The sequence below is a fragment of the Plasmodium yoelii genome (assembly GCF_900002385.2).
Source record: "Plasmodium yoelii strain 17X genome assembly, chromosome: 5".
NCBI classification, from domain to species: domain Eukaryota; phylum Apicomplexa; class Aconoidasida; order Haemosporida; family Plasmodiidae; genus Plasmodium; species Plasmodium yoelii.
The window spans coordinates 632471-647598 of record NC_036177.2 but is presented as its reverse complement, the minus strand read 5'-3'; the positions used below and the strand labels follow the sequence as shown (position 1 = coordinate 647598).

Sequence of the window (15128 nt, the reverse complement as noted above, 5' to 3'; positions counted from 1 at the left end):
TTGTATTGTGTATATATATATACATGTACGTATACATATGTATCTTTACACGTGCTGTAAATATTCATGCGTTTTTTCAATTATGTAAAGTGGTGAAAATTTATATTAGCATATTTTATATATTATTTTATTCCCCTCTTTCTATCTATATTCATCTTTTATTTTTCAAAATTTATTAAGAACAACTTTTACAAAAATATTTATAATAATATGTATTTATAAATTTATACTATTAAAGGACTAATAAAATGTGTATATAATAATACATTTATACACATCCTGTATGTGCAACACATTACAGCTAGTCAAATTATATAACTGCAAAGATAAGAAGTAAACAAATAAATAAATACTAATTATACTAATTGTATTTCCAACTATCTCATTTATAATAATTTGATTATGCTCTTTCTATACTATGCCCATCATATACGCATTTTAATTTTTTTTTCGTAAATTTGTTCGAAAATGATGAAAAATAAAGCTAGTTCGTAATTGTATTGCCATTTTTAAGTGTGATTTCATTTTTAAAGAGAGCTGGAAAATATTTAAATAAAGATGATATACTTTGGGGGGTTTAAAAGAGAAGCGTGAATTAAATATTGCAACATTGGAAAAGTTGGAAAAATTGGAAAAGATGGAAAAATAAATATGCTTTATGTGTATATTCAAAACGGGTAATACAAGGTTACAATTTTTTTTATAAAATAATTTGATAATATAATTAGTATCTTAATTTCGCTTTATTTCATTCCGCTTTATTTCATTCCCCTTTTTTCATTCCCCTTTTTTCATTCCGCTTTATTTAATTTCCCTTTTTTCATTCCCCTTTTTTCACTCCACTTTTTTCATTCCCCTTTTTTCATTCCATAAAAATGAATACCACTCTTAGTAATAAATTTATTTCCCCCTTTTCTAAAACATTATAAAATTTAAAAATCATAATTAATTTTTGAAACAGAGAATTGGAAAAAATAATTTCGCTTAAATATTTATTCAGTGTATTTTTGTCATAACGTGTGCACACATTTTATGCATATATTTAAGGTACATATAAAACGTAAAATAAATTATTCTCCTTTATTAATGTTTTTAAAAATAAGCATTTTCATTTTTGCATTCAATAATTGTTATTATCATTTTGTTATCATTTTATTATTATATTACCATTATTATTGTCATCACATTGACATTATTATTGTCATCATATTGACATTATTATTTTTTTGCTCTCTTTGTTAAATTTCAAATATGATTAGTTTTTATTTCATCACAATTTTATACTAAAAAATACAAACTTAAGTTTACTCAAATTGCGCTAAAACATTTTAGTGTATGTATTTATTAACATATTAAAATTTGATAGATAGCTATATTTATTTTTACTTTTTTTTTTTTTTTTTTTTTTTTTTTACTTTTAATAAACTAGCTAATGATTACCAGAAAAAGTGATATCGTAAGTTTTACACCGAGACCAATTACTAATAGACCCATAAGTAGCAATAGAAGGCGAGGGAGAAATGAAATAACTGATGAACAAAAAAATGAAATAAAGGAAGCCTTTGATTTATTTGATACAGAAAAAACTGGGAAAATTGATTATCATGAATTGAAGGTATAAATATTTTTTTTATTTTTCAATTGGTATATATATTTCTATGTGTGCATATGGCTATATTTTTATTTGGCGTATTTGAATATACTTGTTCGATTTTTCTGTTCATATTTTCTTTTACTTTTAATCTTAACTTGCTACTATATCCCTTCCATCTTTTAGGTAGCTATTCGGGCTCTTGGCTTTGATATAAAAAAGGCTGATGTCTTAGAATTGATGAGAGAATATGATAAAACAAATTCGGGATATATAGACTACAACGATTTTTTAGATATAAGTAAAATAAAAATAAAAAGAAAAATAAAAAGAAAAAGAATAAGAAAAATAAAAATAAAAAGAACAATACATGTGATTACCATTATATGATTATCCTTAAATGTCTAACTATATTAATTGCATTATGTTAAGAGATACACCATTTTATATACAAGTAATACATATACAAAATATACATTTAACAGTTCATATATTTTGGTACATATATATTTTTTTTTAAGTGACACAAAAGATTAGTGATAGAGACCCAACCGAAGAAATAATAAAAGCTTTTAAATTATTTGATGATGATGATACAGGTAATAATAATTGTAAATAAGGTTAACTATCAGATTATTTAATATTTTTTGTTTGCTTAAATTGGTGGCAAAAAATTATGAAAAAAATATGAGCAAAATAGCTAGCTGATTTTGTTTCAAAATTTTTATTCATTTTTTACAGGAAAAATTTCATTAAAAAATCTAAGAAGAGTTTCCAGAGAGTTGGTAATATATAATAGTTGAAAAATAACTACACGAAAAGCATGCACATATATATAGAGAGAAAATATATGATGGATGCAATTATTTTTTTTCTCATTTGCACACAGGGTGAGAATTTATCAGACGACGAGTTACAAGCCATGATTGATGAGTTTGATAAAGATATGGATGGCGAAATTAGTCAAGAAGAATTTTTAAGTATAATGAAACAAACTAGTCTTTATTAATAAATATATTTTTTCTTTGTATGGAAATATTTATAATGTGTGAGTAATAGTTTGTATATAATCGTTAGAGGGATAGCCTATTTCTTTTTTTATATTTTTATCCAAATTTAGCTTGAATAATTACTATACCTCTTTATAGCGATGTCAAACTAAGTAGCTATTATATATATGTATGGATGATTATTTTTTTTCAATATTCGAATAAATAATTATTTTATATGTATGCATATATATTTGGCTTATAATATTATTTATATGTCTATTAATTTTTTATAAAGCATTATATGTATATACATATAAAATATACTACCATTGAATATATTATTTCTTCTTTTTTTTTTTTTTTCCTAAAATATGTATATATTTACATGTACAGTGCATGCTGAATAATTTCATTCGATAAAAATTGTTTTTGTTAATAAACTTTTTTATTTATTTAAATTTAAACTGATTTATTATTATTCTCATCAAAAATGATGAAATATAATTCTGCTGACAAGGAGAAAATTTTTGAAGGTTATTTATTTTGTTCTTTCTGTCTATTATATTTTTGAATTAATTTAATTGTGTTTTTAAGACATATAATTTGCACATTATTATAAAATAGCTATTTCCAAAAAAAAAAAACAATTAATAATTTGTGTGTGATATTTATTTTTTTTAGCAATAGAAGATTTTGTTCTATACATAATTTCGTGGCTACTAAACATTAATGTTGATATATTTAAGAATGATGCAAATAAAAAATATTCGAGTAGCATTTTGGATAGAAAACTGATAAAACTAAGCCGAAGTTATATTACTTCCATTTATTCACTTGTTTGATTTTCATTCATTTACTTTTTGTCTATTTTTGTGAAAAGTTGTATTTTCCATTATTAATAAAATTTTAATTGTGTGTGCATTTTTTTAGTTGTATCCGTTGTCGAGCTTATAAATAATATGATCATTCAGGTTAAAATAAAAAATAAAAACACTATATATGAAATATATACATTAATGGACAGGTAAAGTTTAATGTTCATATTATCTTAACCATAAAATAAGACATTAACTTTTTTTCTTTTTATAATTAAATTTTTTTATAAAAAGAATAAAAGCTGCACACAACGAGAAATTTATTACAAATTATATAACATTTTTAATGAGCAATATCAAACCAATAAACATATAAAAGTAAGCTAATAATTTTATTATACTAATAAAAATTTTGAAAAAAAATTGTAGAAATGGCAATAATAATATTGTTCATATTTTATCAAATTAAATATTTATGAAATAAAATTTGTGGCTTTATAGGATGTTTGTGCTATTTTAGGATTCCCAAGATCATCCTTAAATATTTACGCCTCTGAAAAAGGTTATAGACTTTCTCTTTTTTTATCTATATATGTCCATATTAATAACTTTCGTTATAAGGCATTTCGCTATAAGTGTGTGCAAGAACGACAAATTATGAACGCCCAAATTATGAACGCCCAAATTATGAACGCACAAATTATGAACGTACAGGTTGTATAGCTGGACTTCTTACACTTAAAAAAAGAGGAGAAATTTTAAATATAAACAATATTGGTATATAATAACTAAAAAAATGAGAAACATAATGTATAGATATAAAATTATATATATTTTCATATACTTGTTTGAAAAAAATGAAGTAATATCATAACGAAAAGATATGTTGAATTATTTATATTTTTTATTAACAGAATATGGTTTAATGATAAATGATAATCTTTTAAATGTGGATAAAGTGGAAAGTTTAGCTCACTATATACTTGTTGTGGAAAAATATTCTCTTTATCAAAAATTGTGTGAAAAAAAAATATGGAATGTACTAAAAAAAATAGTATAAAAATAGTATAGTGTAGTATATAATGCACACATATCTACGAAAATTTACATTTTTAAAACAAAAAAAGATAAGTTATATTTCATGCACAAACTGTTTATAGATTCTTCCATTGATTTTAATAACTGGAAAAGGATTCCCAGATTATGCCACAAGGAAAATCATATATGAACTTATTAGTTTGTTTCACTTTGAGGTTAGGGAATGATAATAATGATAATGATGATAATGATGATGATAATGATAATGATAATGATAATGATGATAATTATTATTTTACTTTTTAAAAAAGGGTTTACTTTTACATGATTTCAAATTGTACATACGATTTTATGAATTTCTTTTTCAACTTCAAACACTCAGTGTGTATATGTAGGGGACTATGATCCATATGGAATTCGAATATATTTAAGTTATAAAGAAGGATGTAAAAACAATCAAAATTTTGTTTATGCATGTAAAGACATGAAATGGGTTGGGATGTGTTTTAATGATATTAATTTTTTTCCAAAAGAATCATTATTATCATTAAGTATGAAAGAGAAACATGTTATAGAAAATTTATTAAATGATAAAAAATTATATTATAGCTCAAAATTAAGAACAGAAATTTCTGAAATGAATGAAAAAAATATCAAATTTGAAATTGAAGCTTTTGAATATGTAGGGATGGAATTCTTTGTTAAAAACTATTTGATAAAAAAAATTTTAAGAAAACAGTGGTTAGAGTAAAAAAACATTTTTCACTTCAAATTATTTATATTTTTTCATTTTAACACTTTTGTATGTATATATTTATCTGTACAACAATGACAACTTCTCTGTCCTTCCACCCCATACGTTCGCGGTAAATCGTTCGCGGTAAATCGTCCGCGGTAAATATATATTTATTATTTTTTATTTTTTATTATTTTTTATTTTTTACTTTTTTAAAAACAATCGTCCTTTAACCTTCTATTATCTTGTATATATCTGAAAAATTAATTAAAAAAAATGAAGAGAGTAAATGTCTTAATACAAAATAAGGTGCTATGTTTTATAAAATTTGGATAAAACAACTTAGCAAGTTGTTAAGTGGCATCAAAAAAGTTAAAAAATTATTTTCTATGGATATATAGATGTATACGCCAATTTAAAAGTAATAAATTATAAGCTATGGAAAAAGTGTGACAAATATGGGTATATATTATATAAGCTTGTTTTGAATTTTTTCATTTTTATTTATATTTCTTTGAAATATTTTACTAACATTATTTTAATCTTTTGAGCTAACCTATTTATTATTTTTGGTGGTACATCTTCTAGTGAATATTTTTGTATAAATTTAGGATTCATGATAAATGGTTTATTTTTACAATACATAAAATATGGTAGTATATTTTTTCTTTGCCCATTTGTAAAATATTTTCTGATATATTTGCAGCATTTTCCTGCAGTAAAACCCATCTTACATTTATTTTTTAAAAATATATTTTAAATATGTATACATCTGTATGTTTGTGTATACTGGTTATATATCGTGTCAAATAAAGGGCCTATGGCATGTATAGAATGGGGATGTAAAACTTCCAAAACTTTGATAAGTCATTATAGAATATACTTAAAAATAAAGAAGTATATAAACATGTAATATATTAATACATGAGTAATAAAGGGCAAAACAATTAAATGGTATATATCCCTTAAACATGTATCATATAAATATATTTCTTGCCACATTTAAGGTTATATGTTATATAAAAATTTTCATAAATTTATTTCATTCCCCAAAAAATATATGCGTAAATATTTTTGTTCTATAATCTTTTCATAAGGTTCCGAAAAATAGGAAATTCGTAGGATGAAAAAAAAAAAAAAAAAAAAAAAAAAAAAATATAAAAATATAAAAGTAAAAATATTCAGCTTAAGCATAGTTATTGAACATTAACTTTTTTTTTTTTTTTTTTTTTAAGGCATATTGAATATATATAAAATAATTGTAATGCCGTAAAGTTATATATTTCATAATATCCTTATAATTCCTTTTTTTGTGAAAAAAAAGAGGGGAATATACTACATGCATATATATATGTGAAGAGATAAGGATGGGATATAGTAAACCCTAATTGCTGTGTACCAGATGATGAAAATTATTTAAATATTAGCATGTATAAATTGTAAAAAAAAAAAAAAAAAAAAATGTATTTTGTTATTGAAGAGTGGAAAAATGTGATTATAAAGCCTAGTCAGTTAGGCCCTAAATATCAGCAGTATATTGAAGATATGCTAAGAAATAGTATTGAAGGACAATGTACTGAAAAATATGGATATATTATATGTGTTATTAGAATTATGCATAGTGAACCAGGGCGTGTTCAAGATGGTACGGGGATGATTGTTGTTAAAGTTAAATATCAAGCAATAGTTTTTAAGCCATTTAAAGATGAGGTATTGTTTAAAATAAATAAATTAATAAATAAATTAATTAAATCCTTTGTCTTGACTTATTTATTATGATATGTATATTTTTTCGAGAAAAATGTATTACATAATTATAGGATAGTTGCACACTTTTTTATGTCTTTTTTTTTTTTTATTTTAATGTAGCTATACAATATGTACATAATTTTATGCACTGTTCATGTAAAAACGTATATTTTTTTTTTTTTCACTATTTTTTTTTTTCACTATTTTTTTTTTTCACTATTTTATTTTTTCGCTACTTTTATTTTTTTTTTGTAAATTATAGGTTCTTGATGCAATCGTTACGGATGTAAATAAGTTAGGATTTTTTGCACAAGCAGGACCATTAAAAATATTTATATCAAGAACTGCCATTCCCAAATATTTTGAATATAATGAAGATGCACATTATCCATGTTTTTCATCAGGAAGCCATAATATAAAGCCACAAACAACTGTTAGATTAAAATTACAAGGTATAAGATATGACTTATCAAATATGTTTGCAATTGCTACTATTAATAATGAATATCTCGGATGTATAGAATCAAATGCATTGCAAGTTATGTAGCTATATTGATATATCTACACTTGTCTATATATACAAATAAAATGTATTTCCTCCTTTTTTTTATCATATATGATTGCACACATATTTATAGACATGGCTGTACATAAATATTATAATTTATTTATTATATATTATTGTTTTTAACTTTTATTAATTTTTTTTTTTTGAGCATCGTTAAGTCTATCTTTTCAGGACATTACGAATGAAAAGATAAAATGCGTTAAATATAATTTTTTTTCTTTTTTTAAAAATTGAAAAAAAAGTAATTTTTAAAATGTATTTCACTAAAGTTTTAAGATTAAAATAAAAATAACAATATCCAAATATGCTTCAAATTGTGTACATATCTTTTTTTCCTCTGTCCATTATTAAAAGTTTGGTAAAATTGAACACATATTTATGCACGCATGGTGGCAAGGAAAGATAAATAAAAAAGTGGAGATATACTGAAAAAATCAAAAAGGGAGAGAAATTAAATTAGTGTGATAATATTTGCACAAATGTTCGATTCGCTAGTTAAATAAAAAATTGTTAATGAAGAAATTTTTGGTTATAATACTTCGAAAGACAATTTGAATTAAATAGAGGAACAACAATTTGGAAATAAACGATTATTTTATTTGTGTCTTTTTTATTAAAAAATTGTTTTTATTTTATATTCTATTGTCTGCATTCAGTATTATTTACTATAATTGTATTATTATCAAAAAAATATACAATTTACAATTATTATTAAGTAGCCATTTTTTTACATGCACAATATTTTAACTGAGAAAAGAAAACATTGTGTTTTTTTTTTTTTTTTTTTTTTTTTTTTAAATTAGTGTATATATGAAAAATTTGGTAAATAAAATAACGAAAAGTGTTAAACTATATTGAAAAAATGTGAAATTAAAAAAAAGTGATGTGAATATAAATGTATATATTTATATTATCATAGTGATTTATTTTGGGAAAAAGAAAATTTTATATTTGATAACCAAAGAAATAATTGTACTATAAAAAAATGTTAGTGGTTTTGTTTTATTTTTTTTTATTTTTATTATTCCCCTAAAATTATAAGAAACGAATTATATAAAGATTTTTGAAAAAAAAAAAAAAAATGTAAAAATAATAAACGGTATTGAATATATACATGTCCAACGAATATATGTATATATGCATGTTAACTAATAATTGTTTTTGGAAAAATATTTACAAATTTTGTATACAACACAAAAAGAGAGAAATGTTTTTTTTTTAAATAAAAAAAAAGTATTGTATATAACATATTATTATAATATATTTTATTTTGAAAAAAATATTAATGTGATATAAAACAAGTTATGTGTACAAAAAAGACGAAATAAAAATCTATTCTAAAAATGCAAAGAAAAAAAAGATAGAAAAATAAAAAAACGATAAAATAAAAAAAATGTGGAATGAACAAGTTAAAAAATTGCATAAAATATTTATATACATATCAGAAAAAATCTGATACATTTTGAAAACAATATTGTAATTGATAACCCGAGTTTGCGTTTTTTTTTTTTTTTAAAAAAACATTGTATATTATATTATTATTAACAAGAAGAGATACGTGCATTAATTTTATTTAGCATATATATACTATCTATAAACACAATATTTTATAATTATAAAATTATATATACATATATGTATGTATGCATTATATTATTTTATAGTAAAAAGTTATATTATTTTTTATTTAAATTTTCTACTTGCATTTAAAAATATTTAGTGCTAAATAATATAAATGTAACAAAAAAAAAATATAAATAAAAAAAATATGATAATAATATATTTAAAAATAGTATACGCACAAAATATAAAAGAATTATAAAATTAAAATAATATTTCCATTTTATTTTCAATTGTTTTTTTTTTCACGATTTTATAACATAAAAATTTGTACTTGAATTTTTTTTTTTTTTTTTTTTTTTTGAAAAACATAGATAAAAAATATAAAAGTTATATATGAAAACAAAATAGTATAACAATAATAAAATAACCAAATAAACAATTTTTAAATATTTTTTTTTGTTACAAATTCTAAAAGAAATCGAATATTGTAAAATGTATTTTATTTGACATTCTATAAAATATTTTTATTTTAATTGAAAATAAATATATATATTTTTTATTAATACATTTTTAAGACCCTGGATAAAATGATACAAAGTAAGTTTTATAAAAATGGGAAAAAAAAAAAAATTGTCCTAATTATATGTGAATTTAAATTGTATATGTAAATTATTAAAAACAAATATTATAAGTGGTGGTATATCAAATTGTTTTTATTTCATATCATTTTACTAAAATGTCAAAGAGTATTATGTGTACATCTTTATTCATGTCTGGAATCTGTTTTATATATAGACTAGACATAGCATATTTCGTAAATATTTTTATCCTTTTTATTTTTACCTTTATTTTTACCTTTTTTTTTACCTTTTTTTTTAGATAACAAAATATCCGACGAAATTCTAGCTATTGAATTACAAAATGATCAGAATGAAAATACAAATTTAAAAGCAGAAATTGAAAAACATAGCGAATTAAAAGGAATTGCTCTTTTTATCTATCCTAAGGCCAATACACCTGGCTGCACTGAGCAAGCAAAATTATTTAAAGAAAAGCATAACGAATTTGTCCAAAATAAATATGCAGTTTATGGTTTATCTGCAGACAATGCCGATAGTCAGGTATAACTAAAAAAGACACGTATTTAAAAGCGGCCACTTTGCCCTGTCTTTTTCCAAATATGATATGTCTTTTTTTTTATTTTTTTTTTTTTTTTATTTTTTTTTTATTTTTTTATTTATTTTTTTTTTTTTTTTTGCAGTTAAAATGGAAAAACGATCTTGAGTTGCCATTCACCCTTTTATGTGACACAGAAAAAAAGCTTTTAAAAGAAATTGAATGTTTAAAGGAAGATGACAAAATTTTAAGATCACATGTTGTTATATCTAACGAATCTATAGTGTCTTATGTGAAGAAAGGAGTAAAACCAGCTACGTCTTGTGAGAATGTCTTAAACTTTATCATCAATGGTGAAGAAAAGGAAGAAAAGGAAAAAGAAGAAGAAAAAAGTGGCGAAGAAAAGAGTGGTGAAGAAAAGAGTGGCGAAGAAAAAAGTGGCGAAGAAAAAAGTGGCGAAGAAAAAAGTGGCGATGAAAAGAGTGGAGAAGAAAAGAGTGGTGAAGAAAAAAGTGGCGATGAAAAGAGTGGAGAGGAAAAAAGTGGAAGCGAAAAGACAAATAATAAAGATAAGGGAAAAGTAGCAAAGTCTTCTGGAAATGTACAGAAAAAGAAAAAAGTTGTCAAAAAGAGTAGCAATAAAATTAGCAGTAAAAACATAAAAAATGGAAAAAGCAAAAATAATAAAATAGTTAAAAAATCTGCTAAAGTAAAGAAAGAAGTTAAAAAGAAACTAATCAGCAAAGCACAAAAGAAAATTGACAATAAAAAATCGAAAAATAAAAATATCAAAGGAAAAAATATTACTAAAAAAGATTCTAAGAAAAAAGCTAATGTTAAGGATGAAAAAAATAGCAAAAATAAAAATAAAAAAAATAACTCAAAAAATAACAAAAATAAAAATGTACCACAAAAAAAACAAATAAAAATGAGCAAAGGAAATAAACATGCTTCCTCATCAAAAAATGCAAAGAAAGTTCAAAATAAAAAAATAGATAAAAAAAATATTAACAAGAAAAATATTAACAAGAAAAATATTAGCAAAAAAGATATTAGCAAAAAAAATATTAACAAAAAAAATGTTAGCAAAAATAATGCTAAGAATACTATGAAAAAAAAATTAAAAAAAAAGTAAACAAATAAAACAGCACAAAACGTGATATTATTATTATTCGATTTTGTATATATACCTTTTTTTTTTTTTTTTTTTTTTTTTTTTCGAATTTTTTTTTTTATAAAATATTTTTAATATAGAAAGCCAGTATATTGAAAAAGAGTTTGTTATTATCGAATTTTTATTGGCCTTTACCGTTTTTTTTCTTTATTTGAAATGTTTTAAACGAACATTGATTGAACCATTCGTATATTTTATGTGTTATGAGTTTGCATATATTTTGTATATGCATATGTTGTGATTATTTTATTTTTATTTTTATTTATATATAAATTTGTAGTTACCTTTGTGGAGGTGAGGGGTATCTACACTTTCACAGTTATATATATTTTTCACGTATGCTTTATAACTATATATTATAAATATTTGAAATCCTCCTATTTAATAATAATAATGTGTGTGTGTTTTTTGCTATGTTTTTTGCTGTTTCTTCTATGTTTTTGTTTTATTTTTATTTTTTACAATCCCAGTATATACACGTAGGGGTATATATGTATTTTCTTAAGCATTTAAATAAATATAATTTTTTAAGGTGTATTATGAAATTTTTATTTTTGTGTTTTTAAAACTTGGATATGCTGATTTAACGAATATATAAAGTAAAAAAAGTGAGAAAAAATAGGGAAACAAAATAGGGAAAAAATAGCGAAAAAATAGCGAAAAAATATCGAAAAAATAGCGAAACACGGCTATGAAGCGTAATACTGAATTGATCGGGAATTATAATAAGCTTGAGATTTGGAATCTACTACCGTTTTAATGTTTGATCTTCTTTTTTGTCTTAAATATAATCGGTATAAAATATTTTTTGTAGAGTCAGGAGTATATAATCTAGCATCAGGTCTATTAATTCTTTTTGTAAATCTCCATAAATCACCCCATAATATTTTTCTTGCCTTTTTATAACCATATCCTTTTAAAATAGTTCCTGTTTTTGTTTTTAAATTTGAAATTAAAGATGAACTTTTAGAAACAACAAGTCTTTCAAAATTGTAGGGATATGAGCATACATCGATCAATACATGTTTTCCAGCTTTAATTGTTGGCATAATAACTCTGGGCCAAAAAAAAGATTTCTCATGAATTGTTAATGCTTCATTTTCTGAATTATATTTAGTTCTAGGACCTTCACATTTTCTTATTACTATATATGAAAACTTTTCTTCATCTATATTTTTCATATGACTCCCTTTAGAATAAATATGATGAGATAATCTAAGAGTCCTTTGAGAAAAATGGCACCAATCTTTTCCTGTTAAAGCTAGTGGACATATATTTTCATGAGAACATGGAGAAATAATATGAAACTTATTATATTTTAATTCAGTAATAAACATTTCTCTTATAGAATGTAGCATACGAAAACCAGTAGGTGTTCCATTTTCAACTATAATAAGAATTCCATTTTTATTTAATTGATTCCAAAGATTTTGTATAAATATATTTCTTGAATTATAATCATATAATGATAATAATTTATGTGATATACATATTAAGTCAAATAAATTAAAAGGTTCATATAAATTCATTTGATATTTAATATTTGGTATATTGTCTAGAATATATTTTGCTATAGATGTTAAATGTTGTGATGATTCAATTGATAATATATTTTCATGAGAAGAATTAAAAATTTCAGAGAATGCAACAATACCAGCAGCTGGAACTGCACTATAATTTAAAACATTTTTTGGTACAAAATCAGGGACTCTTATTTTTATTTCATGAAATATTCTATACATAATTCCATAATGTCCATTAAAATGATGTAATGTATATGATATTGAAGCTTCTGGAAAAAAAGTGATATTTATTTTATGTCTTGAATCTTCTGCATGTGTTAATGCTATTTGTTCAATTTCTTTTGATTTATTTTTATATTGTGATATAAATTCTTTTAAATATTTATAAGATTTTTTATCAAGCATTTTTTCGATTTTATTTTTTTCTTCTTTTGTTTCACATAATAATTTTGATGGAAGTATTCTTGGCAATTCTGCACAATTTCGGCTTGTTAATTGTTTTGTCATATATCTTCCTAATTTTTCTAAATCTTTTTTTTTTACAAATTGTTTAGCTAGATTATGTAACTTTTTCCTTGCATGGTCAGGTATTTTTAAGGTCTTAAGACTTATCATACTTACTTTATCAAATTCTTCAATTTCTTCGGCACTTAAACTTTGACTTTCTGCGATTTTATCAAATTTGAATCCTCTCCCCGAAATTCCTCTTTTCCCCTCAATTCGAGGGATACCTAATTTGACCAACTTCATAAATCCGTGCATTTATTTTGTTATTATTTTGTTTATTTTGTTATTATTTTTTGTTTATTTTTTTTTTTATTTTTTTTTTTTTTTTTTTTCCCTCAAGTCTATACAATGTTTGGAATAAAAAACTGAAGCTCTTCCATTATTGACTTTTTCATTATTGACTTTTCCATCATTCGAGTAAATTCCATATAACACACAAATTTATGTCTTAGTAACCAATACATATATAATATATGTATATTTTTATTTATGATAAAATTATAGAATTTTTTTACAATTCTACATGACAAAAAACAAAAAATATAACTATTTCATATTACTTTCAGCTAGCTAAACTTGATTAATTACTAAAATTTTAATATGTCAAAATATAGATTAATTTTTTTTTTTTTTTTTTTACATTTTTCTATTATAATAAAATAAAAAAAAAAGGATTACATGTATATAATATAAAAGGGTTGCTTAAATGATTATTTAAGAATATAGAAAAATGTCAAATTTGTTTAGAAAAATTATTGAACTTGACTTGTATATTTTATTTAGTTTTATTTTATTTAGTTTTATTTTGTTAAGTTTTATTTTGTTAAGTTTTATTTTGCAAAGCATTTCATTTATCATGTTCTCTTTAATTTGGAGCAAAAGTGTTATTTTTTTTATTTTTAAATAAGAAAAAAATAAATAACGGAATGTTTAAAAGTGTACAAAAAAACGACCTTATTATTTATAGGATACAGTTAAAAATTTAATGTAAAAATGGAATATTTTATTTTCTCTTTATTCATTCAGATAAGTAAGAATATTATAATATCCAAATATATATATGTACAATTTGTATGCGAAATATAAATAAACAAATTATATATTTTTTGGTGCTCAATATGAAATAGCATATGTGTGAAATAATACAAGGATCAATTTTTCTTTTTTGAATTTGGTATTAATTTTTTTGGGGTTATGATTTATAATGTGATAAAAGATTGTTTTAAAGACATTCTAATATATGCACATATATATACATATCTATTTATGGGCCACCATTTACATGTATATATACGTATCTATTTATGGGCCAACATTTACATATATATGCATTCCCCTTATGTTTTATATTGTATATTTATTCACACTTTTGATGGGAGGTATGTATCAATAATAATGAAATGGTTGTATATTGTGTGGATCTAAATTTGGTAGAAGTGTTCTTAATTTATAGTATTTACATTTTTGTATATATTAAAAAAAAAGGAAAATAAAAAAAAAAGAGACAAATTTATAACAATATAAATATAGCAGTTTGACTATTGTATAACAAGATTAGTATAGACATTTATTTTGACTATTATTAATGATATTTTTTTTTCCAATTTAATTTTTTTACATTGAATGTTAAGCATAATGGCTACTTTTGTATAACTTGCCACGCAAACAATTACAATTTTGATTATGCTTATATATGAAGAAAAAGTATTATTTTTAAATGGCTGAAAATATAATAGTGTCATTTTTAATAGGCTGA

The 15128-nt window shown here is 22.2% G+C and overlaps 6 protein-coding genes across 6 annotated transcripts; 4 read left to right on the top strand and 2 right to left on the bottom strand.

Moving 5' to 3' along the window:
* Positions 1 to 1432: 1432 nt before the first annotated feature.
* Positions 1433 to 2600, top strand: PY17X_0512900 (centrin-3, putative; the record flags this gene model as incomplete). The annotated part of the gene is made up of 5 exons (XM_721323.2): positions 1433 to 1615; positions 1778 to 1892; positions 2113 to 2190; positions 2333 to 2376; positions 2481 to 2600. The coding sequence occupies 5 exons, from the start codon at positions 1433 to 1435 to the stop codon at positions 2598 to 2600; spliced, it is 540 nt and encodes a 179-aa protein (XP_726416.2).
* A 473-nt stretch (positions 2601 to 3073) lies between these two features.
* PY17X_0512800 (meiotic recombination protein SPO11-2, putative) lies at positions 3074 to 5187 on the top strand (the record flags this gene model as incomplete). The annotated part of the gene is made up of 9 exons (XM_022955222.1): positions 3074 to 3116; positions 3265 to 3393; positions 3514 to 3554; positions 3693 to 3776; positions 3900 to 3960; positions 4113 to 4175; positions 4313 to 4437; positions 4559 to 4651; positions 4819 to 5187. 9 exons carry the CDS (start codon positions 3074 to 3076, stop codon positions 5185 to 5187), a joined length of 1008 nt encoding a protein of 335 aa, XP_022811675.1.
* Positions 5188 to 5384: 197 nt separating this feature from the next.
* Positions 5385 to 5901, bottom strand: PY17X_0512700 (conserved Plasmodium protein, unknown function; the record flags this gene model as incomplete). Its single annotated transcript, XM_022955221.1, has 2 exons — positions 5385 to 5427; positions 5729 to 5901. 2 exons carry the CDS (start codon positions 5899 to 5901, stop codon positions 5385 to 5387), a joined length of 216 nt encoding a protein of 71 aa, XP_022811674.1.
* A 732-nt stretch (positions 5902 to 6633) lies between these two features.
* PY17X_0512600 (DNA-directed RNA polymerase II subunit RPB7, putative) lies at positions 6634 to 7468 on the top strand (the record flags this gene model as incomplete). The annotated part of the gene is made up of 2 exons (XM_022955220.1): positions 6634 to 6882; positions 7184 to 7468. 2 exons carry the CDS (start codon positions 6634 to 6636, stop codon positions 7466 to 7468), a joined length of 534 nt encoding a protein of 177 aa, XP_022811673.1.
* Positions 7469 to 9639: 2171 nt separating this feature from the next.
* On the top strand, positions 9640 to 11303 carry PY17X_0512500 (uncharacterized protein; the record flags this gene model as incomplete). Its single annotated transcript, XM_718947.2, has 3 exons — positions 9640 to 9649; positions 9932 to 10173; positions 10314 to 11303. The coding sequence occupies 3 exons, from the start codon at positions 9640 to 9642 to the stop codon at positions 11301 to 11303; spliced, it is 1242 nt and encodes a 413-aa protein (XP_724040.2).
* Positions 11304 to 12031: 728 nt separating this feature from the next.
* On the bottom strand, positions 12032 to 13627 carry PY17X_0512400 (uncharacterized protein; the record flags this gene model as incomplete). The annotated part of the gene is made up of 1 exon (XM_718946.1): positions 12032 to 13627. The coding sequence occupies one exon, from the start codon at positions 13625 to 13627 to the stop codon at positions 12032 to 12034; it is 1596 nt and encodes a 531-aa protein (XP_724039.1).
* Positions 13628 to 15128: the final 1501 nt, after the last annotated feature.